Genomic DNA, 24,413 nt, shown 5'->3' on the forward strand with positions numbered 1-24,413 from the left:
GCACGACTACTCTTTTATACCTTTCTCCCTTGTTTGGTTGTTTGGCAGTTGGAAACCATGAACGTAAATGAGGATCAAAAATAAAAATTAAAAAAAATAAGACGTGAAAGGGGAGGTTGGATGACATTAGTTCCGTTTTAAAGGTATGCTGTGATCCAGGCGAGAGCAATCCCCTCTATGCGGGCTTTGTAGAGTCTTTGAATTAGTGTGTCATGGTCAATCATCTCAAAGGTGGTTGAGAGGTCCAAGAGAAGTGCAGCAACTCCATTCTGGTCAACTGGGTTTTTAAGGCCACCGCAGATGGCAGATTCTGTGCCTCTTCCTGGATGGAATCTTGTTTGAAAGTATGGAATTATCTTCAATGAATTGTGACATCTGGGCGACTGCTGCTCTATCAGTTTGCCCAGGAAATGTTCATTTGAATTCGGTCTGTAGATGTTGGGGTCAAGCGGTCCAGGTTTGTTTTCTTTAGTGATGGGTGTATTTATGACTTATTTTCAGTTCTGCCAGAATTATTCATGTACTTAATGAATTGTTGAGGATTCTTCTTGCTGGTGTGGCAGCAGAGGTAATTAGCAGAATTTTCTTGGAGGTCTGTAGTGGACAAGGGTCAGAAGGACTGCCGGTAAGCCTGCTTGCTTTGACCAGGTACAAAAAATTCATTGTGTGATATTTGTTCGAAGGAATGGAGAGGCTGGGTTAGCGTACTTCTGGAGTATATTGATTTGAACATCAGCACTGTTCATATACATTTACATTTTTTGTGTGCTAGGAAGAAGAACATTGGGCACTCCTCCAGGGCTAGCATGAATGTCACATAAATCCTCTCACTTTTAAGTCCGAGAAAGAAAAATAAACACCAAGCTCCCTGGAAGAGACAGCCTGGCATTTGATCTCAGTCTCTGAATGCCCAACAAGATTTAAAGGCCTGCTTACAGAAAGCAAGCTTGTGGAAGAATACAGTAAACAAGGTTTTGACAATAGAACGGACAAACACAAGTTGGACAGCCTAAAGCAAATAGAGAGACATAAAATGTATGTTACAAAGCCAAATGCTAAACAAGCGGGATGCATTCTTAGGTCAACTTCACTAAATATCCCAATGATTCCTTTAGCAAACCAGACAGCTGTGCTGTAAGATAGGCTGCGACCTAAAAGGGGTCCCTTTGGAAGATGTTTTCAATAAGATGTTATAGATTGCTTTTTACTCGTACAGCCTTTTGTTTACTGTATTGACGATCTGACAATCTGCCTTTTTCTTTCAATTGGTCTTAACTCAAACACTTGTAAGCTTTTCAATTTCTAGCCCGGAGTTGGGTTGCAATCCTCAGTGTTCAGTGACAACAATAAACTAGATTTAGCAGTTTATGGTTCCTCAAAGTCTTCCTCTGCCCAGTTACAGCACTGTAAACAGTCTTCTATTCCACAGATGTCTATGAGCTGAGAGAGACTCAGTTTCTGGCCTTCTGTAGACAAAGCAGATTGCAGTTCATACAGCAACTGCTGCTCTATAAAGTACTTCAATTCTGTCAGATTATTCTTTGACTTGTATGTTTTGACCATCTTTAGCCTTCGAAGCTCTTCTTTCTCTTGAACGTTCTTCACAAGTTCTCTTCTCCTCCAAGAGATCTCCGAGCTGAACATCGGTGCCCAAGGAAATATATGAAGAATTCAACAGACATCAGATCCTGGGCTTAAAGGAAGGCTGGTCTTGCTGGGGAATGTTCTAAGGGGTGGCGTCAGCAGATTTTTCAGCAATGCTTTCTTGAGGAGCACTTATTTAACAAAAACACATCCTCACAAGCTGTAGTGTCAGTTTCTTCAGAGTCCACTTTAAGACGCTTTACCATAGTAGATACTAACACCTTAGCAGCTATGGAACGTCCAGCTCCAGTGCTGAACGTTCCATTGCGCAGGTGAGGTTCGAACGTCCAACGGCAGCACTCCCGAGGTAGTGGTGCCGTCGGCCGTTGGACTAGGCGCAGCACTTATGAGGCTAAACTAGTGTTGTGTTTTCCTCAGCCGCTATCCTAAAGCTGCACTCATAGGCTGTTTAGCAGAGAGATTAATCTGCAAAGGAGCTGGAGACACGCACAGGGGGGTTGGGTGCTGCAAACCAATTGAGGTCCTAGTAATGGGCTTTCCATTGTAAAGCCAGATGGTCCTTCACTGCATGGGGTATTTGCTTCTGATGGTTGTATTAATTCGGTGTAACCACTTCCATAACTGGAAACCGTACTTGGCACAACCAGTCTCACGACAATCAAATTCAACCTTCTGTTAAGAAAATGGTGACTGCAAGAGAGCGATTTGATCCATTAACATGGCCCAAGCACTTTAAGATCAAGTTGTCTAACAGTAGCACTTTAGATCTTTATTAGCACTTAAACATCAGAACCGCCCTTAATCTGACGGAAAGCTCCTAAATGTGTGTACGATTGTCTTATCTCACAGTGGAGGATCGGTATACAACTCTATTGTTAGGATTTACTTTTTTTAATTAAATTTTAAAAAGCGTTCTTGTTTTTTTAATCTGCTGTGGAGCTGAAGCAGAAATTTGAGAATAACCTGGAGTACTACTTCTCAGCCTCATGCGGGAGATTTTTTTTCCAGATGTAATTTTATACAGGACAGCCGCCTGTACACAAAGATGAAGAGCTTCCTCAGCTTTGTTACAACCACGACACTTCAAATTACAGGCGTTCCAGACCATAAAATCAACTTTGCTGCCTGAAGAAACTTCTATAAAGCAGGCAAACATTTATTCTCCTTCTACTGACAGAAAAAACAAGCATTGGCAAAGTCAAAAAGTTTCACCTTTGGGACCTATTGGCTTTGCAGGCGGTTTTCAGACATGCTGCACAGCATTCCAACATCAAATTACCACAAGAAAACTGCCATTATAATCGAAAATAAACCATTAATGTTCCAATTTAATGTCTGCACACAAAAAATCCTACCTTGGGCTGGCAGAAGCAAGTGTGAGTAGAGGACTTACCCCAACGCCCCTATGTGTCTATAGGTATTTATTCATCAATTCCTTTCAATACAAGAGGCAGACAAAGAAACCAAAACAGTCTTCAGGCCAGTGTGTTTGAATAAACATTCAATTAGCTTAAACCAGATGCACTAAAAAGGTAACTGGAGAGCAAAAAAAAAAAAAATTTCTATAACAAAAAACATGTCAACCAGGGCTTCAGTTAATTTATTCCTAAATTTTGGTATGGTGAGCATAGATTTTTGTCCAATTCGTAGACGATAGGATAGCATAGCATTTCACTTTTATCAAGTATATAAATCACATTTTCTGCCAACTGAAGAGCAAATGGCACAATGTAACAATTCTTCTAAAATGGACCAACGAAAGGATGTAGCAATTTACAAAGTGAGGGGCTGCCCCAAGAAACACCCCAATATTTGGCAGACCTGGGCAGATTGGGGCATGTCGCTGGAACCGGCCCGCATTCACCACCACCTGATTTATGATGAAGTCTGGTCATTCAGGCGAGATGAGTGGGTGGAACAATTCAATAAAAAAAATTGGATTGTTTTATGTTTCTATGTCAGTCTTTGGGCAGAGGGTGGTATGGGTAAAGGTGAGCAGGAATTAGTTTTATTGTTGAACATACTATGCTACAGTTGTGCATCTCAACTTCAAAACCCAATAAAATAGGTTTAAGAAAAAATTCCAACAATAAAATACTGATGGGCAGAATACGTTATGCACAGCTGGTTGTGCACAAATGTTATTTGAACTTTTTTTTTACATTGCAACGGGGTGCAAAAGTTGTACATGCAAAGGCATGTCTTTTTTACATACATTTCTGGTATTTGTAGTTGCGTTGTGAGCTGGAGTTAGTTTCCTTCATGGATAAAGTGCCCGCACTTTTCATAAAGGCAACCTTTGTGCATCATTAAAACGCACTACAAAAAAATTGTTTACTAACTCTAATACATGTGATAACCAAATACAACCATATGTGCAAATAAACAGTACAGATACCACATTTGTATCAGTTATGAAAGCATACCTCTCCGAACAAGTAAATTATATCAGATTGTTTTAAGAAAAAGGTTTCCATAATGCATTTTGCATTCAATTATCTGAATCGCTGAAAAAGAATGCCCATTTTCTCCATTGGCCAGGTAATCTTTTTACGATTATTTTGACAAAACAAATGGTCTACGTTCATGAGAGAAAACCATGGAATATGAAAATAGCTCAGTTTGGTTGACAACAAATGTTTTACAAAGTGAACATTAAACCACGCTGAAATTATAAAATATAAATAACTGCACAGCAAATAAAGACAAGAACACTACACAGCATTTTCCACCATTTACTCTTATTATCAAAAATAGTTGATTCTTCTTGCAAAAACGGAAAGAGGGTGTGGGTAAAGTACAGACTCAACATATACATCACATTGTTATTCTTCCTATGGCTTTAACCCTCCCTCCCACCAGAAACAAAATAAAACTACCGGACCACATTCACAGAAATGACACCAGGGTATACTACAAAACAGAAGGTGGTGCCATCCCATCTGCATCCAAACATTCCACCTGCAGTTTATAGAGGACACTAGTAACCATCCATGTACATGCTGTGTGCGAAATCAAAACATTTAAGTTTTCAGTGTTCCTGGGCAGGGAAAAAAGTCATTTTCAAAGAGAAAGGGTGGTGGGTGCTCAGACTCACAAATTTTGGGTTATTAGGTCAGGCGCACTAGAGATCTCAAAAAGACTGTCAACTGCACTTCGAATGATTGAGGCATAGGAACTTATCTTTGGGCATTTGAGAAACTGACTGCTTGCAAATCCATGCATCGAGCATGGCATCTACTTTATAAAGTTAGGTTTTACATAAAACATCAGCTGTGGATTAGCGCACAAAAAACAGGCAATGTAAATTAAATGTAGTCATTTCTTCAGGAGTATTGACAATCGACAACTTTAATTCCCATGAGTGATAGAAGACAAGCAATGGGGGCTGAAATTATACAAGAGCGATCCATTCATGGGACAAAGTCTACAGTACACAAGCTTTAGTTATTAGCTGCTGAAAATGTAACCTTCTACCAAGTCCAAATAGATTCCCCATGGTACTGGCAGCTAAATGGCTTCAAATCTGAAACTTTTTCAAAGGGTCTGTAATTCTTCATTTCTTAGCTACGCACGCATTGCTTTTCAGGTCAACCTTCAATTTCACGTTTATTTTAAAGCCAAAGATCCATTAAGTTTGCTTGGAGATTACAAATTTGTTAAAATGACTCACTGACCCAATTAAGAAGATTCCATTTTTTTTTTTAAAGGTGGTTAATGTATCTAAAGACGAAAGTCACACCTGCTAGGCAATAACTTCCAACTGACAAGCATACCAAGTCAACATAATTATAATGTGAAGCCAAGAAGAGGGTCAATCTGGCATTTTTTTCTAGAGCTAGTGGAGTAAGTTACCAACATTTGATCCGAAAGCAGATCACCAAAGCAGTTAATCTCTTTTCACAATGAAATGCATTGGCCCAACAAGAACTTGCTGGATTTAATTAACTGTGTCAGAATGTTTGATTGAGCCTTTACATTAACCACGAGCACACTTTGGTAGGCAACGTCAAAAAATAAAACCTCAATTTGCCTGTGTCAATCACCTGTGCGCTTCACGTTAAAAGGCATGAATAAAGTTATATGTAAAGGATGCCAGGTTGCATTGTAAAAATATCGCTATCGACCTTAATAAAAGTGTTACAATTCTTAAAACTGATTTAAAGAAACTGTTACGAAAAGTAATTGGCGAGATCAGCAGGTTCTCAAGTTAGTGTGGTAAAAAGAGCAGAGTTCATTTTGCTCTACTGTACAATAATGAAAACTATTTGCAAATGAAATTGAAATGAAGCCCATAGATCTAAAGAAAGAAAAGCTATTGTAGACGTTATCACCGGTGTTCAAAATGCCCAAGTCTAAGCGCCAATTACCGCAAATGCATTTACAAAGGACATGCTCATGGATGTTGGCTCTTACCATGCAAACTTATTCCTCAAATAGCAGGTAGACTTCCTGAGGAACACATTCTACATTACTCTATTAATACATGTTCATTGATTATGCACATAGCACGACTGAGGGTTTGGGGGTATGGAGCAACAATATTTTCCTTGCCAAAGATAGTTGTGTATAAATCATTTGCATCAGTATTTAAATATTACCCAAAGGGTTTTAAAAAAACGCTAAGATTCTTTGCAGTAGTGTAATACCGTAAAGGTCACAATACACCAAGTTTGCTGGTCATGCTTATTTAGAGTGCGCTGTGTGTAAATTCAAGACGTGTTCACTCTAGATAATTTATCAGAATATCGTAGATTTATGTAGGACAAGAAACAATACGGTAGCTCATAACCCATCAGTATCACCTCCTTTGCCTCACAGACCTGCTTTCAAACAATTCAAGCCCCAACCCTTCTGTTCAAAAATGGATATGTTCAAAGAACTAGGGACACACAGTTTATGGAATACCTCTGTTACCAGCAAACTATTCCCCACCCAAACACTAACATATAACTTAGCAATGAACACACTTGATACAAGTGATCTATAAAGCAAGAGCTTCGGCAAGTTAAACAATGAAACCATAGCTGCCATAAAACGTGTAGCTAGTTCCCCTAAAACCACTTTATCCATCCCGGGGCAAGGAAAATATGACAACCAGTTCAACAGTCATATCTCATGTCTATAGCTTCATCCAGACTCTTGTCATCGTGTGCAGTTGCAGCCAAAAACGTTGCTACTGGAGATCCGGCTGTTACGTTAATTACGCCAGAGCTAGTGCCAGCAGCACGCACTGCAATGCTGGTCACATTAATACCCAAAGTGAGCCTGGTTTGCTCAAGAGCCTTTTCAGGCACAGCAAAAGCCTCCAACTTCTTCTCCCCATTCGCCATGTACGAGTTTTGGCAGCCGCGGCATATGCAGTCCAAGCAAGCTTTGCGGTTAGAATAGCAAGGACAACGCTGGCCACGGCATGTAAGTACACTTGGATTTTGGGTAGCCCGACCACATTTGCAACCTTTTTTCTCTTGGGGCTTTTTGTACACAGTTTTGGTTGGGCTTCCTGGCATCATGTTATTGCATGTGGGAATTTTTACTTTGAGTTTATCTTTAGTCTTCAATGTTCCCGATTTGGACTTCGGGTGCGATTTCTTAGACAAATGATCTGGATTTTTCTTCAGACTTTTAGACAGAAACAGTGTTTTGCCTATTTTGGGTGTCGAACCCCCATTGGGTACAGTCATGGGCTGTAGGGATATTTTTTCCCGCTTCACCATCACAGGAGCAGGGGTGCAAGGTGTCGGACCACACAAAATTGTAGAAATAGGCAAGGGCTGGACTTTTTCACTGTCGCTTTCAGAGCGCGAGCGCTTTCGGTTCAACTTGGCTATCTTGGGTGTGGCAGCGGTGTATGAGATTCCATGAGGGGAGGTATGGGAGACGGACATGAAAAGGCTGTGATGGCCAAGTGTGTGTGAAGATAGATCAGAAAATGGCCTGCTGGTAACCTCTGCTTCCAAACTGTGATGCAAATCTGAATCGCATACGTCCGAATTAGAAACTGTTTCCAAACTACGGAGCACTTCCTCCACACTAAGCAACAAAGAGTCGCCAGATTTGATATCATCATCAAAAGCACAAATGTCCATATCCTCTGTGCAAAGGTCACTGGCTGAGACTGCATCACAGACGCTTTGCATGCCAGAAAGCTCTTCGGTTTTGATATCATCTCCAGCACTACTACAAACATCAATTGTATTCGAATGGTCTGGGGATGGGATATTTACAGAGAGATCATCTACTGAAAGCCCATTGCAGTTGGGTAAACCGTTGACAGAACAATCAATGTCTAAACTGTGGGTAATGTCGGGTAACTGTGAAGAGCTTGCTTCCGATTCACTTGTAAGTTCCGAAGTAGAGGGAAGCGGGGAATGTGACAAGCACATGGCCAACGTAGAATCTTCCGGCTTCTCCGCCTCTTGAAAGATCGAGCCATCCCTCAACAAGGCCAAAATGTCTGCAGAGCTGTCCACCGCATCCAATATGTCCTGCGCCAAAGGAGTTTGAGTAATATACTCGCACAGCTTCTTATAGCAGCTGACAAGTATACTCAACTGTTGGTTTTCTTCAAACTGATCGTAGTCTTTGCACCAACTGCATGAAGGCTTCATCATCATCTTCTTCCCTTTACAAGCCTTGCAAACATAATGTTGACATGTTGAGTTGATGGGAGCAATTGGATCTTGTAGCAGATTTCCTATAACAAAAGGGAAAAAAAAAGGTAGGTTAGATGTGGAATGAGGTTCTCACACTATGAAGGTACTCATTCCTTGAACATATATCTACAACTGAAAGTAGAGGTGCGGGCCTACGTGAGCTAACTCAGGTCAGAAAAGTATTCATACCACAGACAAGATGCAAATGACTTCACACAGACTGATCTACACACCCAATCTGATGCTCTAACATTAACATATGGGGGGGGGGGGAGAATTAAAACATTTTCATATTCAATTACCTCTCATAGCTCCACATGCAAAGTAGTAAGAGGAACAGCCTCAAAAAAAATGTGGCCCAGTGATACCCACAACTTAGAAATATGAACGGGACAGACAAGGTTGTAATACTGAACATGTTGAGCACAATTATCAGTGTGCCTCGCTCACTTAACACCTTCTGCCTGTAGTGTGCCTATTCTTTGACTAATAAGCGTGCAAGCACGGCTAAAACTTAGTTAAATAAATCGAAGTGGTGGGGGAATGTTAAATTGGTATTACCGTGCGAGAACTTAGATAGTATAGGTTTTGTTAATCCAATGAAATGCGGGAATTGAATGGTATTGCGACACGGATCCAGATCACAAGTTATATTAATTTGTTGAGACAAATGTTGTGTAAGTGCTCACTTGTGGTTGATTCTCTGGACAGTTTTTAACCAGTTACAGGGGGCAAACCCTTCTGAGAGTCGGATCGAAATTCTGATTCTGCCACTAAATCTCGATACTAGACTGTTATAACCTACCTACCCAGTTTAGCGTAGAATGTTTGTTGTCGAGGGTTCTAGCTTAGGTGCATTGCAGGGTCAATCTAACGCATGGCCTATTATGTCTCAATGTGATTGGTGTCATTGTTTTTGTTAGCCCATGTTCTACATTCCATGGAGTGTTTTAGACTAACTAAAAAAATCTTACAGACTGAGAACGGAGGGCTAAATGCCTACAGTGACACTTATATTTGCATCAAAGAATTATAAATTGCTTAACAAAGAGTGCTACTGAATAGACACCGTTTGACTGCACAAAAATGTATGGGAAAATGGTGTGATATAAACCGACTACATGATCATACAGCACGTAGGAAGGGGGAAAAGCTTTACTCTTTCTTGCGGTAGCAAGGGTAATAACGAAGAGAAGGGAAATGTTACTGCCTATGTACAAATTTAAGTGGATGGAAAAGTCGTTTATCTCAAGAGATAATGAATATCAAACAATCAATTAACGTATATGGACTGCTGGTAACCATTTTCGTGCTAATGGAGGCGACAGACCTGGGTGAGTAACGACATATTGCAAAAGGTTTTACAAAAATGATTCTACTACAATATTCATTAGCAGCCCTGACGTTACGTGATCATTAACAGTTTTAAGTTAGTTCTAGACTCAAAGCAAACCGTGGGGAGACACGGCATGGGTCCAACTGGTTCCCGCAATAACAAAACAGAAGCGCCATGCGCAAAATAGAAGCACGATTGTAAACACTGCGATTTCCAGTAGACCTTCCCAGCAGCATGAATGTATACAAATTATTTCAAGGACACCCGCCTTATAAGTCACATACAAATGAGCATTGCTGCTAAAACTATTTACCCACACACTACAGCGATGCAAACAGTTTAGAATCGGCCAACTGTGTTGCAGTGCGAATCCCCTGGATACTATTTCACACCATTCCAAGCTTTCAACTGCACACGTGATAAACATTCGCTCCCGCCCGCCCCTCTGTTCACGTGACAAACCAGCCCGTGTAATTTGTGACACTTTTGAGGACCAAAACGATAAAATGCAGACACATCTGGTGACGGGGTGCTCGCAGGGACCACTAAACGGGGTTCTCTAATGGGGCTATGTCATTATGAAACTTAGGAGAAATGCTTGTAACTGACGTAAAGATTGTATCAAATAAGTGAAAACGTATTTTTGACAAAAGCAGAACTTAAAAAAATGTACGCAAATGATCTTTAGCATAAGTGACACGAGGATTCAATTCAGTCTTGAACATTGGTCGAGCCTTCTTTTTTTTAATAAGCACTATATTTAATGTTTAAAATAAGACATTGTACTATAAAAATAATAAGATACAAGAATACGGCGTTGGCCCGACCTCCCTCTTACAGGTCAAATTGTGATCATAGTTTTATCTGGGTATTCCTTCTATACTAAATAGATGGGCAATTGCCACGGAGCCCTGACACCTAAAAATGCTTATATATATATATATATATATATATATATATATATATATATATATATATATATATATATATATATATATATATATATATATATATATTAAACGTTGGAAATCTGGAGCGTCCCGAAGGCAAAGCAGAGCACCAACATAAATACAAAGGATCAGGTGCCACGATAGCCATACCAGTATTCCCATTAGTTTATTCCCCATTATGAGACACCAGAACATGCTACATAGAAAGCTAAAACGTGATCGTTACCAGGCAAAAATATTATACGTCCATTAGAAGCTACGTGGGTGGCACTGGGTTATGCAAATGCACAACAAGCACTGGAATTATGGAAGTATTTTACAACTCAGATGGAGAAATGACGAGCAAAACAGCAGGGTATTCAACTCTGATAGGGGGGGGACTAGGAGAGTAAAATATGTAGTTCCCAAGAAAAAAAAATTATGTTTTGGTCGCTGCTTGTTATGAACAGTAAAACGTGTTTTTGCGGTAACATTCAGCAGATCTTGCTCAGGCCACTGCATAAACACAGCAGTTATGCGAGGACTTCCAAGGACCCTTCTGACAACTTACGGTATCCGGAGATCAAGAGCATGAGGAAATCGGCCTGACTAGGCCACGTGATACGAATGGGTGCCTGGCTCGTTTCCCCTAAGGAAACTACTTTGCCGATACCGCTTAGTTTCAGTCTTGAGTGCTGCTAAAAACATATATATTGGAGGAGGGGGTGGGGGGGCTAAACAGAGGAGAGAAAGGATTGCTTGAACGACACGAAGTGTAAGGGTACTTGTTTACTACGGTTTAAAATTAAGGTGCATTTAACAAATGATTCGCTCGCTGTTCCCCAGTCAGACTGCGTTTCCTGGTAAAATACCAACGCTAAATAAACGAGGGGCACGATCGGGCCACTGAGACCAGAATAATAAAAACACCGACTTCATTGCAAATTCTAAAAGATTATCTGAAAGAGAAAGGGGGCAATCCTCGCAAAAGCCGATTACAAAGGATTAAAGTTTAAAGATGGAAAAAAGCATTATAGTGCATAGCTGCAGGGAAGAAAACTCCTGTGAGAAGTGCCGCGTGGGTTAACTAACCGGGCAGGAGCCGCTCGACAGTTACCGAGGCAACCAAGCGTGCCGCTGTTCCCGGGCGCAGACACCAACACTGCCCCGTGCTAGACGCTGCGGGCACTGTGCCTCGCAACACAAGCGCCGTCCCTGCCAAGTGGGTTAAACCATCGGCCACTGCAGTTGGATTCAGCGGACATTCATTCCTCTCTAGAAAGATTCTCAAATAGTTTCACGAATGTTGGCTGGGCACAATGCGCAGATGTCAGTTAACGTGACTGGACCCCGAGAGCACAAACATCAGTTTGTTATTATGTGTCAGCAGAGCTTAGTGTGACGCGGCACCCCGTGCACAAGAGACACACCCATCTCCTGCACATCCCCCGCCACAACAAACCACAAGACAGCTCACACTAGCCACCTAGTAAGTTACAAAGCACGAAGCCCTAAATCCACCACATGCAATGTATTCTCCGCGGCCAAACCCCCCTGAACAGCTATAGCTAATTCCACCACCAGCTACAGCTTACGGACTCACCCCCGGACTTCTCTTCCTGCTCTGCATTCCCCAAAGCCGTAACCTCCTGCATCCTCCGGCACATACCCCATCGGGGCGGCAGGTGGCACAGTAGTTATAACCCTGCAAAGTGCATTCAACATTTTATAACACCATTTGCAGCAGACCACGCAGCAGCCACTTTATGCAGTGAGCTGATTCAATGCACTGCACACTCTTGCACAGGGCCCACGCCCACCCGCGGAAACCAGCGACTCCAAGCACAGCAATGCAGATTCTGTTTAACTCCAGTACGCACGCCTCAGCAGCCACCACCGACGCCACACCAGCAACACTCAGCGCCTGCCCCCAGACGAACACACAACAAGCCAACTTATGTACCGCCATGGACAACAATTAAAGCATACATTAACGTGAGAAAAATAAGTGCGCACAATCCACTCAAGAAACCCTTGCACACAGAGGCGACATGCGTGTGTAGATAAAGACATAAGACTTCAAGGATATCGATGCAGAGAGTCCAATCTCCCCCAAAACAGATTGTAAACAGTTGGGTAAGTGATCTTACCGCACACGCAGCAGGCTAGAGACTGGCGGAAGAAGGGCAGTAGTTTGTTGATGTCAGAAAAGTGCTGCGGGTCCCCGGGCTGATAGTGGAGCACCAGGCGGCTCGCGGAAATGTAGAGAGCAGTAGCATTCACCGGGTTCATTGCAGACGCCGCGGCACCGAGGGGATCCAGGGGGAAGAAGAAATTCAGTCAGGCGGAGAGCACCGGGCCCCGAGGGCAGCCCGGGCGGCGGCGCCCCATGCAGCGGGGGCGGGGGCTCAGCGCCCTCGGGGCGGCGGGTCTGCTCGATCCTTGGTCATGGCAGACCCCACGCATCCATGGTCCACAACCCCGGAGAAGGAGGCCCTACGGCCCGAAGAGTTCAGGAGCGGCCTCAAGCCGCGCATCCTCTGGGAGCAGTGGCCGCTCTTCGGTTGAGAGACGCGCCGGCCGGCAAGGCCAGCCGAGCCCTCCCCCGCGGTCCTCGGCGTCAGGCGCCCGTCACATGAGCCCTACGGGAGGAACCGCCCGCTTCCTTTTCCCGCCTCCTCAGTGGCAGCCGTTGGCCTTGGCGGAGCAATCGGCTTCCCGTTCTTTTTCCCGCTCCTCTCGGTGGCTGGGTGATGCGGTCGCTACAAATCGCCTCGAGCGGAATCCCTCCGCCGGCCTCTCCTCCGCGTTCGTTTTTACCCTTCTTTCGCTCCGTACGAAAAGGGGCGCAGTCACGCGAACAACCGATGGCCTGTGGGAATAAATATTTTTACATCCCAAACGATGAGCGTAAAAAAAACTGAAAAGGAGCCCGTGCAGTGGTTTAAAAAACGATAACAAGCAATAACCGGTTGCCCCCTCCCCCGCAGGCGCACTAGTGACCCCCCCCCACACTCCCCTCGACGCAAGGCCTGCGCACTAAAAATTTAGCCCTCGAGAGGAAGAACGCATGCGCTAAAATACGCTAGTCGCGCAGTCTTTCGAAGAGCGTTTCAAGCCTCACTTTAGACTTGGCCACACCCTGTTCTCTTTTTGTTCCCAGAGTAGGATTGGTGGTGATCGGAAACGGAACTACCTAGCTTTCGCAAAGATGTGATTAGAGTTTTGCCGAAGTGAGCCTGCCACGCCTCTTCCGTGGATGATCTCGCGATATTTCTATATATATATATATAAATTCTTTTTTTAAATCCCCTGACTCCATCGTAGATATGTACCGAACTGTTGAGAGTTAAGTGTCTCGCTACTTTTCTGCCTACATTATGTTAAGTAGGTAACTTTCACAAGGAAGCCACGAGGATTGTAAAAACAAGTATTGTTGTTATATTGATACAAGCAGAAACCCACTGCCGCATGTCCAATCTCCAGTAATCCCAACTGAATGCAAAACAGTTGAAAAACCATGGAGAAGGAATGCCGAGCATGTCCTCCATAAAACAGAAGTATATATAAAACGAAATGCAGATTTTCCAGTTTTAATGTAAAGAAAATCATGATTTTATTAAAAAAGGCACATAGGATAATATCATGCATATCCCTTTTATTACTGCCCAAACACAGCAGCAACAATACCATAGAACTTAGAATATTATCAAAACATTCCAGAACTTAGAACATGTATAAGGCACTATGTCAAGCTGCCATCTTCCTCTTTTGTGACTACGAAAAACAATAAATAACAAGTTCCAAAAATTTCCACTGACTCCAAACTTCCTTAAACTCAATTTCTGACTCTTCCTCTTCAAACTGGAACATCCTCTCCATCCACTTCTTCAGCTTCATCCTTCAAAATAAACCAAACAAAATTAATTAATTACAGGGCGGGCACAGCAGAGGGATAATATTAGCATCCGTGCCTTTTTTAATAAAATCCTGATTTTCTTTACATTAAAACTGAAAAATCTGGGTGGTGTGGCTTAGCCGGCGAGCATGGCGGTCGTGTAGAGAGTGAGCTCCGACCGCCTGCAAATATCCTGTTCGATTATCCTGGCCCTGGTCATCATGAACAGTTCCTAACGATCCCACCCGGTGCCCTGTCCTGTGGGCATTCCCCGATGGCGCGAGGAGGCGCTGGGATCGGCTCCCGCGGTCCGAGAGTGTCCCGGCAGAGTACCGCGGTCGGAGCGGGCCGGCGCGGCCTGCGAAGCCGGGGCCTCAATTTTGGCGCAGCCCGACAAGTTGGAGCGGCCGCATCGGGAGCGGAAGCGGCATGGGTCCATTGCTCCCTCGGAGGCCGGGAGCCCCGCGGACAGTGTCTCCTGCGGGACGGCGGCAAGAGGATTGGGGACGAGGCGAGCCCTGTGGAAGCCCGGGCCAGAGACCACCGGAGACGGCCGGAGAGAGGAGACATCTTGTGTGATCGCTGAGACCGGGCTGATCTGAGGAGGGGCGCGCCTGGACAGGCGAGCGGCGCTGCCACTCTCCCAGGTCAGTGCAGAGACTTGGGTGCCCGGTGAGTGGACCAGCAGACGGCCTGGCCACAGGCTGTGGGGGTGCTGCGGCTGGGGGGCCGGAACTCGGGGGTCACATCGGGCCCTCCCGAACATTGAGCCTGGGTGGCAGCCGGGGCCTGAGCTACATAGGAGTGCGCGCCGGTGGGGGGCCGCTCAGCAGCCAGTGGGGGTCGGCGCCATAGCGGACCATTTGAAACCACTGGAGACACCCTTTCCCCCTCCCCCCCTGTTTTTCTTGGACGGGAGACCGGCAGTTGGCGGCCATATTTGAGTTCTCAGCCAGTGGTGGGAGTGGGCCGTTCAAGGGGTGGTGAGCTGCTCCACACATCGAAGGCAGCATGACGAGAGGCGGCGGAGGCCAGGGCAAACAAGGGACGATTGACAAATTCACAGAGGCGGCCGGCGCAAAGGGAGCGCAGACACAGGTGCCGGACAACGCAGCACTCTTGGCGGCGATCACTTAGTCCAGGGACGCGCTGGACGCCAAAATTGGGTCAGTGGGCTCCGATGTCATGCTTCTTCGGCAGGACCTGCGGAACGCGGTGGAACGAATTACAGGCACGGAGACGCGCATATCGGACGTGGAGGATGATGTCTCCACCCTCAAGAAGAGAGTCTTGGCCTTGGAGAGAACTCAGAAAGGCCTTGCTCTGAGAGCTGAGGAGGCGTAGGGACACGCACGGCGTAGTAATCTACGCTTTATAGGTTTTTCGGAGGATTGCTAAAAGGGCAATGCAGAGCGCTTCCTGACACAATGGCTAGAGAGCTGGATTCCACCGGACGTTCTCTCCCGCTGCTTTGTGATTGAGAGGGCCCACCGGGCGCCGACACCAACAGCCCTACCTCACAACCCCCTTTTTAATAATCCCAGCCAGGGAAGCGAATAAAATTATTTTTTCCACTAGCCAGGGATTTTTTAATGTTTTTTATTCACATCACAAGGTCGCAAGGATTTTCTCACAGTGCACTAACACATAGCCTTTCACCACTTAAATAGTGCTAGTTCGTAGGTCGTAGCACGCCCCGCCCCGTAGAGGGACGGGAAGAAGACCCCCATGATGAAGCATGACACTAAGGGGTTCTTAGTGTGTGAGGGGTATTTTAAAAGCACATAGTGCCTTCATCTCACCAATCTGAGGAAGAGCCTTATTTCACACTCCCTAGAAAATTACAAAAATTATAAAATTAACACTTGCACTTTTTTGATAGAATCCTTTTGTTTATGTAGTGTATACGCCCCGCCACCGTTGCAGTGGCCCCTGGTTGAGAGACTGCTATCCCTCTGGGTGGACATGCCCACTGCTCTGTCCATTGTAGGGGGGGATTGGAATGATGTTGTAGATGTCACATGTGATAGACGACGAAGCGCTGCTGGATTTCAGGATGCGGTGGGGAGGGAAGGTCCGGCAACTAGGTTGCCGGCCTTGGTCACAGGTCTTGATTGGGTGGACACATGGAGATACAAGCACGGATCGCGTAGAGACTTTGCATATTTTTACACAGCGCGGGACTCCTTCTCTATACTCAACTACATATTTGTTCCGAGAGGGATGGCGAGTAAAGTGTTGTTCGCAGAGAGCCTGCCACGGGCGCTGTCCGACCACTCGCCGGTTTATGTTATACTTGATACTGGTCGCGCTCGGCAGCCGTTTCGGTGGCGTATGTCACCATGGCAGCTCATGCAAGATGCCTACCGTGCCCACATGACCTGTGAACTTGATCATTTTCTATCCGCTAACGTAGGCCCAGTAGATTCCCCGGCGACGCTTTGGGAGGCGATGAAACCCACGCTGCGAGGCGTTGATATCTCATGGTGCGCGGCAGCACGTAAGGAGAAGCGTAGAGACCTAGTGCGGCGCGAGGCGGACCTAGAGGCTCTGGAGCATAGGGGCCGAGAGGAGGATGGTGGGCCGGCTAGGCGGCAGCTGGCTTTGGCGCAGCAACAATATGCTGCGGTGCTGCTAGACGAAGCCAGACAGGCTTGGCTGGCTACAGGCAGTCATATACACCATTGGGGCGATCAGTCCTGCAAGATGTTGCATCGCCTGTGCCAGGGCATTATGCATGCCCAACCACTGCCCCAGATAGTGGGCCCAGATGGGGAACCTATCTTGGAGCCGGCTGCGCTGGCCGGAAGCTTTGCTACTTATTATGGGGCTTTGTACGCACCCCAGGAGTGCTTGGAGGCAGGGGTCATACAACGATTTATTGATGACCTCCCACCGAGGGCTGTATCAGACGAGGCTCGTGAGATATTAGACCGCCCCCTGACGGATGCTGAGCTGGCCACGGCGCTGGGCGAATTGAATCCGGGGAAGGCGCCGGGACTTAACGGGTTCCCTAGTGAATTTTTTTGGCGCTTCGCGATGCAGCTGAGCCCACATTTTCGCCCGGTCATAGAAGAAGCGCGGGAGAGTGGTACGCTGCCACCGGATTGGCGGCATGCGGAGGTGGTGGTTTTCTTGAAGCCTGGGCGACCTCCGGAGAGCCACGCGTCCTACCGCCCAATCTCCTTGCTAAATACTGAGGCCAAGATACTGGCTAAGGCCCTTGCCAATAGACTTAAACCATACATTACAGATCTGGTTCATCCAGATCAGGCGGGCTTTATGCCACAGCGTGCCACTCGCCATAATATTAGACGTGCCCAGGTCGCTGTGTCGGCGTGGCGACGATTGGGGGAACAGGCGGCGCTGTTTTTGGCGGACATGGATAGGGCATTCGACTCCCTGAGCTGGACATACTTGTTCGTTTTGCTGGGACGTCTGAACCTGGGCCCTCAGTTTTTGACATATGTACAGCTCCTATACACAGATCTCACAGCCGCGGTGCGAGTGGGGGGGGGGGTATCCCGCTCCTTCCAGATCGGGCGCGGGACGAGGCAGGGCTGCCCCCTCTCTCCATATTCTTTTACACTCGCTATGGAACCCCTTGCAGCTTGGGTACGAATAGACGCTCAGCTCAGGGGATTTCGGTGGTCGGCGGACCTAACCGATAGAATAGCACTATACGCCGACGACGTGTTGTTTTTCCTCACTGACCTGGGGCGATCGGGGCCCCGTCTCCTGCGAATTCTACAAATCTTTGGCGAAACCTCTGGTCTATATATGAATCCCGGAAAATCTACACTCTGGATTTTGGGAGGCCCGCAGCCAGTGGGGGACTGGGCGAGGGAGCTTCAGTTGGCCACGGACAGAGTGAAGTACCTGGGAGTATTCTTATCCGAGGACACGACCACAGCCCTGGAGCGTAACATTGCCCAGATCTGGGAGCGCACTCGGGAAGACCTTAAGGTGTGGTCTAAGATGCCACTCTCTATACATGGTAGATCGGCCATCTTTAAGATGGTGGCTCTCCCACGCCTGATATACCAACTGCAAAACCATCCAGTCTTGGTTTCGCTGGGCTGGTTCCGGCACCTTAACTCGGCGCTAAGCCGGTTCTTGTGGGAGGGGGGCGCTGCACGGGTTGCCCTGCGGACTTGCTTCCGATCAACCTATACCGGGGGCTTGGCCACATCAGATGTCCTATCGTATTACCAGGCGCCCCACCTTTTGGTATTAAATGACTGGTGGTATGCAGATAGGAGCGACCCCGCATATGCAGTGGAGAGGGCCTTGGTGGGCACTGCGTCCATCCACACACTGCTATACTCAGCGCCTCTCAGGAAGTCTTTGCCGTCTATTACGCAGGTGGTCTTTCAGATATGGAGACAGGCACTACGTAGGATGGGCTGGTGGAATGTGCTTACCCAAGAAACCCTGTTGTGGCGTAATGGTCGGTTACCTCAGATGGACACACTGATACGTTTCCGGGGATGGAACGAGATCGGCATTTCTACCTTAGGGGACGTTATGTCTGGGTGTGTGCTCAAGTCCTTGGATGATCTGCGGGATGAATTCGAGATGCCGAGAACCCAATTCTATAAATATCTCCAATTCCGTCAAGCCCTGACACCGTATATTGCGGGGCTGGAGGACCTCCCTGAGTTCAGTCCGCTAGAAGCTAAAGTTTTCATGGGGGAGCTGCCCAACAAGAAACTGTCCAGTATCTACCAAACCCTTGTACGCCACTGCTCCACTGATTTGCAACGCCTTAAAACTACATGGGAGTAGGATGTTGGGGAATTGGATGAGTAAGATTGGGTGGAGGCGTTGGAGGGCCCTAGGGGAACTGCAATTTCCACGCACCTGCGACTCATCCAATTTAGATACCTACACCGTACATATTACACTAGACAGCGCTTGTGGAGGGCGGGCTTGATTGCGTCCCCCGATTGTCTTAGGTGTGGCTCGGAGGTTGGAACATTGATGCATACAGTATGGGAATGCAGGGCGTTACAGAGATTCTGGAAGGGGGTGCTCCAGTGCCTGGATGAGGTTCTAGCCTGGGTGCTTCAGAGGGACCCTAAGCTGACACTGCTACACATCATGGCCGGGGTAGGGGGCAACAGGTACAAGAGCCACTTCCTCCTACTGGGATTAACATTAGCAAAGAGGGATATTGCACGTTCATGGAAGGCGCCCCAGGCTCCGTCGCTCACGGCATGGAAAAACGGGATGGACTTCTGTATGGGGCTGGAGCAACCTATTTATGTGGCATGGGGCTGCCCGCAGAAACACTTTAAAATCTGGAAGAGGTGGGCGGACTATCGTGGACTGGAGCTGGATCCGCCACCTGACGACAATACCGACCAGCCTCCCTAATAGCCTGACAGTCATGGCAAAACTGTTGACTTACCGGTGCACATGGTACACTGTATACTGGATGTATATGATACAAGCGGAGCAGGCAGCGGCGCGCGGGGGTGGGAGTTGCGGGTGGTGGTTTTTTTTTGGGGGGGGCTCTTTAGATACACCTTTTGTTTGTATATTCTGTTTCATTATAGGAAATGACTGCATTTGTGATAGTACAATGGTGATTGTCTCTCGGTGACAGAGCATTGCAAAATATGTGCTTACTATGCAATCAATAAAATCTGTTTAAAAAAAAACCCTGAAAAATCTGCATTTTATGTTAAAGGCTCAGAGGCCAACATTATGCATGTTCAAAGTTCTTCCAAAACCTTACTCAAAACATTTTCCACAGGCTTAAAGTAAAACTTTCTAAAAGTCGAATCATTTGACCAATCCGCAGCCTTTAAAATTCCACCCAAACTGAATCCTTTCACATAGGCTTTACTAGTCACAGCCCATCTAACTGAATCGGACCCGAAAACACTAATATCCACCCCTGCCTAGACCATCACATTTCTTACCCATCTCGCCAAAGTAGGAGTAGACACAGCCTTATACGGATTAACATAGGAAATCAAAAACTGCTTGCAATCCGCTCTCCTCAAAGCAGAAGTCCTCTCATATTCCTTCAGGCATTTAACCACACACAAAACACTATCACCCTCTAAAAAAGGATAACAAATTGTTCTTGACATAGTCTTTGTCCTTCTTTTAACTTCAAAACATACTCCTTCAGGCTGATAAAACCTAGAATTAACATCCAAAGCCCTAATATCTGATACTCTCCTAAAAGAAACCAGACATAACAGCATCGTCATCTTCCATGTCAAGAATTTCAAATCCAACTCTGAATTCGACCCCCAACTTTCAAGCTCTCTCAACACCAAAGTAACGTCCCAAAGAGAATCATATTTTGCCTTTGGCGGAATAACCATTCTTACACTTTTAACCAACCTCCTGACTAGAACATGCTGCCCAACCGGAACTCCATCCACCAAACTATGCCCTGCTGAAATTGCAGACCTACTTAGATTAACTGAATTATATGCCAAACCACTACAAAAGAGACCTGACAAATAATTTGCCACCTCTACCACAGGTGCTGAAATGGGATCCAAACCCCTCTCAACACACCAACCATTCCACTTTCTCCACGCTGACTCATACACCCTAGATGTCCCTTTAGACCATGACTTTGAGACAAGCTCCTCAGCCTCCTTTGATAATCCCTGCATTTGCCAAATTCTCCTGAAATCAACCATGCCATCAACTTCAGCTGCCCTGAGACCACAAGATCGTGAAAGTTTCCCTGAACATCCTTCAATATTTCCCTGCAATCTGGCAGAATTACCGGATTCTCCACCAACAAATTCATCGTATCCGGGAACCATACCTGAGCTTTCCAAAAAGGAGTTATCAGGACCAACTCTAACTCCTCCCATCTGTCCTTGTTCAGAACCCTCTGAATCATAGAAAATGGGGGAAATGCATAACTTCTTCCCCCCTTTCAACTCTGCAGAAAAGCATCCACTCCCTTCGCCTCTGGATCCGGCCTCCAACTGTAAAACTCCTTCAACTGAGTGTTCAATCTGTCTGCAAACAGATCCACACTCAAAGGCCCCCACATACTCTCCAGACTCAAAAACACCTCTCTCTTCAACCTCCAACTGCTCGCATCCCTCAGGTATCTTGAATACCAATCCGCTTCTACGTTGCTCAACCCTGGTATGTACTGTACCTGAACTACAATCTCCCTTTCCAGACAAAATTTCCAAAATTCCTTTGCAAGTTCCGCTAACCCTTTTGACCGTGGACCGCCCTTCTTGTTCACATATTGATCCGCTGACAAATTGTCCATCTTCAGAAGTACACAACATTGCACTCTGTCCTTCACAAAACTCTTTATTGCGAAGGAGCCTGCCAGCAACTCCAAACAATTTATGTGCATTAGTCCTTCCTCTTTCGACCATTGCCCCCCCTGTTGAAGTCTCTCCACATCTCGCTCCCCATCCGTATAAACTCGCTTCCGATTCTATCTCCACTTCTGGCATCGACCCAATATCGCTCGTCCGTTCCAAGCTTCCAGACTCATCAACCACCACTCCAATTCCTACTGTGATTCCTGATTTAACACAACCTTCTGAGAATACCTCACATCTCTTCTCGTATACTTTGCCTTCAACCTCTGTAACGCACGATAATGTAGGGGAGCAGGGAATATCGCCTGAATTGAAGAAGAAAGTAGACCCAGCAGACGAGCTAACTGCCTCAAAGTAATCCAATCTGCCAACTTCACTCTCCTCACTTCTTTCCTGATCTTTCTCACCTTCTCCATAGGCAACCTCAACACACAATCCAATGTCCGTATCTGAAAACCTAAAAATGTCATTTCCTGCTTTGGGTCCACACAAGACTTCTCCTTGTTCACTACAAACCCCAAATCCTCTATTACTCTCACTGCAAACTCCGTATGATCCTTTGCCAACTTCCTCTCTTCTGCCATTATCAAAATATCGTCTAAATAGACTATCAGACAAATTCCCCTGGATCTCAACCAAGCCGCAATTGGTCTCATCACTTTGGTGAAGCACCACGGAGCTGACGTCAAACCGAAAGGGAGACTCTTGAACCTCCAGCGCCTTCCCAACCTCCTGAACTGAAGGAAATCTCTTTGTCCTTGACACATGGGAATTGTTAAAGAAGCATCCTTTAAATCCAGTCTCGTTAACCAATCCCCCTTTCTCAACAAATCTCTTAGCATATGTATCCCTTCCATTTTGAAATGGTTGTAAACAACCCAATCATTCAATTCCTTCAAATTGATTACCGGTCTCATCTTTTTGTCTTTCTTCTCCACTAGAAGTAAGTTGCTGATGAAGCAACCCGGTACTTCCTCTGCAAGCTTTATTGCACCCTTTCTCTCCAACTCTAACACTTCCTTTGTTACCAAACTTTCCATCTCTTCTGAAAACCTTAATACCTTTGGAATTTTCACCTGAACCGGAATACTGATAAAGTCTATCCTGTATCCAACCACAGTTTCCAAAACCCATGGATCCTGTGTTATTTCCTGCCACATGGAAACAAACTGGGCTAGTCTGCCGCCCAATTTTACTTCCATAAATAAAGGGTCTTGTAAGAAACTTACCTGAGACTCCTCTTGGCCTCCTATCCAATCTTGCACCTCTTCCTCTCCCCCTCTGTCTTTGCGGGAAGAAACTTCCTTGATCGGACCTCGTAAAACCATATCCTCCTCCACTTCCATAACCAAATCTATATCCAAAACCTGTTCCATAGGGCCTCTTACCTCTCCCATAAAATCCACTGTTAACTCCAAATCCTCGGCCGGGGAACCGACCCCTTGTTCCCCCGGCCGAACCAAAAGCACGCCTCATATCCTTCTGCGCCTTCTGTAAAGAATTAAAAGTATCCACGTACTTTGCCATATCCTTTACAAAGTCGTCTCCGAACAGCAGCCCATCGCTATGCTCACCCAACTCCTTGCCAGCCAAATCTGCAAGTTTTGGATTGATCTTAAACAAGATACTCTTTCTCTTCTCCTGATAGAGTGCTGCATTTGCATTCCCCAGCAAACAAATTGCACGTTGCACCCATTGACCCATCTCACTTACGTCAACACCTGTATTATTGGTATGTGCTTCTTCGCACAAATCAAAAATCTTTGACAAAGGACCCAGAAAATCCAGCATTCGATCCATTCCTGACACCCTTTCAAGCCTTTGTCCAAACCCCTTCTTGGGTCTCTTACCCTTTTGTTATTAATAAATGTCAGCATCTTTTGATCCAATTCTGGAGTGAAGGCTACTTTACTATTTAGGGTTGGCCTCGGGCACTCTGACCTCAGCCTAGTTCCTTATCTCTTTTGGCATCTCCTTTCTGATCCAATATCGAATGTATCTCTTGTCTGAAGTTAATACATTGAAAGGTCCTGCAAAATCTAAAGCTACTTTTGACCATGCTTCGTCAGGATAATGGACTACATGTGTGCTATGAGTAAGCCAGTGTTTGTCTGATAGTAGACAGGTACTGCAGGAAGAAATCTAGCTAGCCACCAGTGAATCAAGGGATGGCCACCAAAAGTACTGTTTTAAATTTATGACTGTGGCCCAAACTCCTAAATGACCTTGATGAGCAGCATGGAATAGCTTGGATTTTAGGGCAGCAGGGGAATGGTAACATCATTGCGAAAAAGCAGACCACCAACAATAGACAACTTGCTGGCTACTCTGAGGGTAGCAGCCAAAGACTATTCCCTTGGCCAACTCTTTTTTTGAAAAATTCCATGGCCAAAGATAGAACATTATCCTCAGCTATGGCAAACAACCATTTTCCAGAGAAATGTGTATATAAACTTCCAAAATATTATCTAATGTGTCTACCACTGATTCAAACTCTTCAAAATCCTCAGTGACATCAACTCATTCAATGGGTATTCTGGACAAAAAAACGGCTCTGGAGTTTCTGCTATCAGGAATGAACTCAATACTGAAATTGCATTCCTGCAGGTGCGAAAGAAGTCTAACCAGTCTCGCAGATGCCTTATCAGCACCATTTCCATT

At 45.7% G+C, this 24,413-nt stretch overlaps 1 protein-coding gene and 1 pseudogene across 1 annotated transcript; both read right to left on the bottom strand.

The window, feature by feature from the left end:
* Positions 1–936: 936 nt before the first annotated feature.
* Positions 937–2,147, bottom strand: LOC147683438 (swi5-dependent recombination DNA repair protein 1 homolog; annotated as a pseudogene).
* Positions 2,148–4,326: 2,179 nt separating this feature from the next.
* MSL2 (MSL complex subunit 2) lies at positions 4,327–13,591 on the bottom strand. The gene is made up of 2 exons (XM_086943864.1): positions 12,677–13,591; positions 4,327–8,302 (listed from the first exon to the last, which is right to left on the bottom strand). The coding sequence occupies exons 1-2, from the start codon at positions 12,816–12,818 to the stop codon at positions 6,708–6,710; spliced, it is 1,737 nt and encodes a 578-aa protein (XP_086799990.1). The 5' UTR covers positions 12,819–13,591; the 3' UTR covers positions 4,327–6,707.
* Between the last annotated feature and the right edge of the window lie 10,822 nt (positions 13,592–24,413).

Source organism: Lissotriton vulgaris, chromosome 11 (assembly GCF_964263255.1).
Source record: "Lissotriton vulgaris chromosome 11, aLisVul1.2, whole genome shotgun sequence".
NCBI classification, from domain to species: domain Eukaryota; kingdom Metazoa; phylum Chordata; class Amphibia; order Caudata; family Salamandridae; genus Lissotriton; species Lissotriton vulgaris.

Excerpts from the sequence above, each read along its gene's own strand:
- MSL2 (XM_086943864.1), bottom strand. The coding sequence starts at position 12,818 with ATGAACCCGGTGAATGCTACTGCTCTCTACATTTCCGCGAGCCGCCTG. Across the intron at positions 8,303-12,676 it reads TCTAGCCTGCTGCGTGTGCG|GAAATCTGCTACAAGATCCA; the intron begins GTAAGATCACTT and ends CTTTTGTTATAG.